This window comes from Teleopsis dalmanni, chromosome 1 (assembly GCF_002237135.1).
Source record: "Teleopsis dalmanni isolate 2A chromosome 1, ASM223713v2, whole genome shotgun sequence".
Classification (NCBI taxonomy): Eukaryota; Metazoa; Arthropoda; class Insecta; order Diptera; family Diopsidae; genus Teleopsis; species Teleopsis dalmanni.
In genome coordinates, this window is record NC_051846.1 from 133,052,185 (window position 1) to 133,056,120 (window position 3,936).

A 3,936-nucleotide genomic window follows, 5' to 3' on the forward strand; every position below is an offset into this window, starting at 1 on the left:
ATATTTCAATATATTCATTTGTTACTTCTTTTATTTTATCATAGTAACCAGATTTGAAATACTCATTATCTGTTGATTGTTCGATGAGTGTTCTTAATGTTGTATCATTGCGTTCAAATCGATTCCAAGCAACATTAAGCCGTCGTAACCTTTCATTGTAGTATGTGGCTGATTGTTTACGTTCAGCCGAATCTTTCTTGAAATTTCTAACGATTCGCTGAGTTTCTTCGCCCGTGTCTGTTTGGGTGTCTAGGATTTCATTGCCATCGTTGAAAAATGTTTGATCTGGAGCCCTTGCTAAATGTACTTCAACTGTACCTCAAAAGGTATTTCAAATGCTGCTGATTATTGACTGCTATGTTTACTGCTGACCGCTGCTGCTTCAGGCCAGTCCAGTGCTGCTGTCCTTTTCACGGGGTCACCAAAAATGTTTGATCAAAACGTTGGAATCAACTGTTTGCAAGTACTGAACACTTCAGTCCAGTACTTATGTTGATTCTACCAACTTAAAAAAACCACTGAATACTTGAATCCAGTGATTTCGACGATTGTATTCAAAATCCTAAACACTGAATAGTTAAATCCAGTGATTAGGCACTTATGTGACGTAAATATAGTACTTGAACTAAATTTACAAAACTAATAGAACAAATAAAAGAATCAATGGTGAATGTGGCTTCGCATCAATTCAATTGTCAAAAATTCAATTTGCATCAAAGAGAGACTTTTTACATTCATGTTATGAGCAATTGTTTTGCAAATTTGCTTAAACATGCGAACGCAGTATCAAGAACCGTCTCGAAGACAATAGGGGTATTCTGGCAACAGATTAGTTGCTTAGCAGACTAAAAAACTTCATGTAAAAAAATTAGCATTTTGATGATAATATGTTGCGTGAATAACCCAAAATGCGTAATCTGATTAGTTTGTTGTATGCAAATGCCTTGGCAGCACTCGCATCAACAGTAAAAGCGAAACGTATGTTAACAGTGAAATACTCAAATATTCCAAAATTTTAATATCATTTAAATTTATCCTATAACTAAAATTGCAAACGTGTCATATATCAAGCAATAAAATATTCAATTTCATACTTTTTAATTATATTTTAATCCTTCAAAATTATAGTTTTACTGAATTTTATATATTAATTTACGATATTTTTTAATTTTCTTTTTAAGACTAATAATCAAATTTTCGCTAATCTGAGAATCTCAGAATTAATAGATTCTCTGCTGAATTTTTTTTTTATGCAAATTTTCGTTGCAATAATCTGCTAAGCAACTAATCTGTAGCCTGAATACCCCTAATGTCTTCAAGGACCACCTTTTCTACTGCGTATTAAGGAATCAAAATGATCAAAATGATCCAAATGAAAATATATGTTTTATGAATTAGTAATTAGTAATTCGACTGTCATTTCGACTGTCATTGGCTATTCAAATTTTCGTAAAGAAAATTGTGTTTAATGTAATCATATTACAAGCAATGCAGGCGAAAGCTGATTTCATAAATCATGTTTTAATCAAGAAAGTTATATTTTACTGTCACATCTGATATACTTTATTTATGATAATATCCATTGCTATACTTAATTGGAAATATAAACACAGACGCGAAATTTTTATTTAATTTAAAAATGACAAAAATATAGTAAAAAAACTATGAAAACTAGGTTTATTTTGATATATAACACACCACTAAAATTATTTTTTATTTGTATTTTAAATCTTTAAGAATTTTAATGAAATATATATTTCTGTAATGTTTTTCAGTCGTCGGTGTTTTTGTTACTTTCGTTTAATTTCGCTTATGGCTTAGATAGTAATTTATATAAATCGAGTGAAAAAACTGTATATCCGAAAAAGGCAACAACATTGAAAAAACGTCCGACGAAGGCACTAGCAAATACAAATACAACGTTGCCGACTAAAATACAAAAGTCAAACAAAAACATTGTCGAAGCGTTCAAGGATTTGTCTGAAGACGATTTAGAATTTATTAATGAATTGGATAAGCAGTTCAAAGTTCATGGTAATAAAATAAAAATCAAGATTGAACACGACACTGCGGTTACTAAAAACTTGAAACGGACCATAGACGGAGAATTGGGGTAAGAAGAAAAAAAATTTTGAAATGATTATGTGATAATAAATTTTTTACAGTTATGGCTTCAATTATAATGGTTACGAATACAGTCGGCCAAAGTTTATGTTTTACCCATACTCACAAAATGATATACCCAGAAGTACTCCGAACTATTACCCAAACTACGACAAGACTAGTGTAACAATTGAGCCATCCTATTCATATGAATTAAAACCACAAACGTATGAAGCGGTCGACAATGACCACGCTCAAATCGATTTACCTCATCAACACGTTCACCAACAACAACAACAGTCTCAACAACAATATGAGGAGCCCATCATAGTGTTGCGTATTCCTGGTCCAACGAAATATGCTTCACATATACAGGCGCTTTTGCAACAGTACTTAGAAATACGTGCAGCTCAATATTTACACATACTGAAGCAACAAGATTTACATAAAGAACAACCATATAAACAAACTCATTCACAAATCCAATACTATCAACCGCAAGTAAGCCTTCAAGAAGAGGAATTTATACAACCAGTACAACACCATTACCATCAAGCACTAGTTAAGTCTCAATCACAACTTTTGCATTCAACTACTGACCAAACGCCAGAAGATGTATCTGCCCCACAATCTGGTACCTATCCTGACATACATGACGTATATCATACTTACAAAGATCGTCATCAAGCTGAAGAACCAAAACAAATTGTTAATTACTACAAAAAAGGAGCATTTCAGGCTCCAACACCGCAGCTGACGCAGCAGGACAAACTTCCACAATATCTCTACACATCTACTAAGCATTACGCACAAGCCGATAATGTTCATGAATATCCTATGTATGTAATTACTATGTTACCAAAATCAAATTACAATGAAAAGCAAGAACTTGTTTCGCAAGAATATTTGCATCAGCAACCCATTTATATACAAGATGACAAAATAACTGAACACAGGCAAGCACATCAGCAAAATTTGCATATCAGTGAAAATAATCCCCGAAGAACGCATACAAAAATTATATATACAAACGGAAGTGAAAATGCCGGACATGACTACGTGCAATATCCACTACCTTCAGTAAGGCCATTTGAACGCATTGCACCCACATCAAGTGCTCCACACCACCAACAGTACCAGCAGGAATCAGAAGTTAAACACAATAGCGAGGATAACAAGCAACAAGATATTCATGAAAACACTGTCGCAATAACACAGCGTCCGCACAATTACCATGTTCACACCAGGAAAATGAAGCTAAATGGTGGTCACAAACAGGTCACTGCCGTTGTTGATACTCAAGACGACACAAACGAAAAGCTAGAAAAGATACGTAGTTATGTCCAAACGAAATTTGGTGCACAAACTGGTTCAGCTATAGAGTATCAAACAACAGCTTAAACGTTTTAACAATTTTAGACAGAGAAAAACAGAGCGAATATTTTTGTATTACTAACAGATTAAATATATGTAAATTTGTTACAGGTTCATGAGAAGATAGAATTATTATTATATTTAACAAACTCACTTTAAAATAACATTAGTTACAAATATATTTTTAATTTATTGATTACATCCATAAAAATATCAATTAACCGTGATGTAAGTGCAATATATAGCACGTAAGAATATTTGTTATGCATAATAAAACACTATAAAATATTAAAAAACTTTCTAATACTAAATATCTCGAAGTAGGTGCTAAAAGAAACACGTTTTTAATACGTGCGACTAGCGACGTAACATTAGCATGACTTTCTCAGTATTACGTTCCTAGATTAGGTTCTGAAAACAACAAATGTTGTCTCTATAAACAGAATAGTTATCAGAATA

General features: G+C 32.6%; 1 protein-coding gene across 1 annotated transcript; it reads left to right on the forward strand.

The window, feature by feature from the left end:
- Positions 1–1,751: 1,751 nt before the first annotated feature.
- Positions 1,752–3,578, forward strand: LOC119666193 (the record flags this gene model as incomplete). Its single annotated transcript, XM_038075475.1, has 2 exons — positions 1,752–2,113; positions 2,166–3,578. Coding segments are annotated over 2 exons (1,701 nt in total), but the record flags the coding sequence as incomplete, so codon positions are not given.
- Positions 3,579–3,936: the final 358 nt, after the last annotated feature.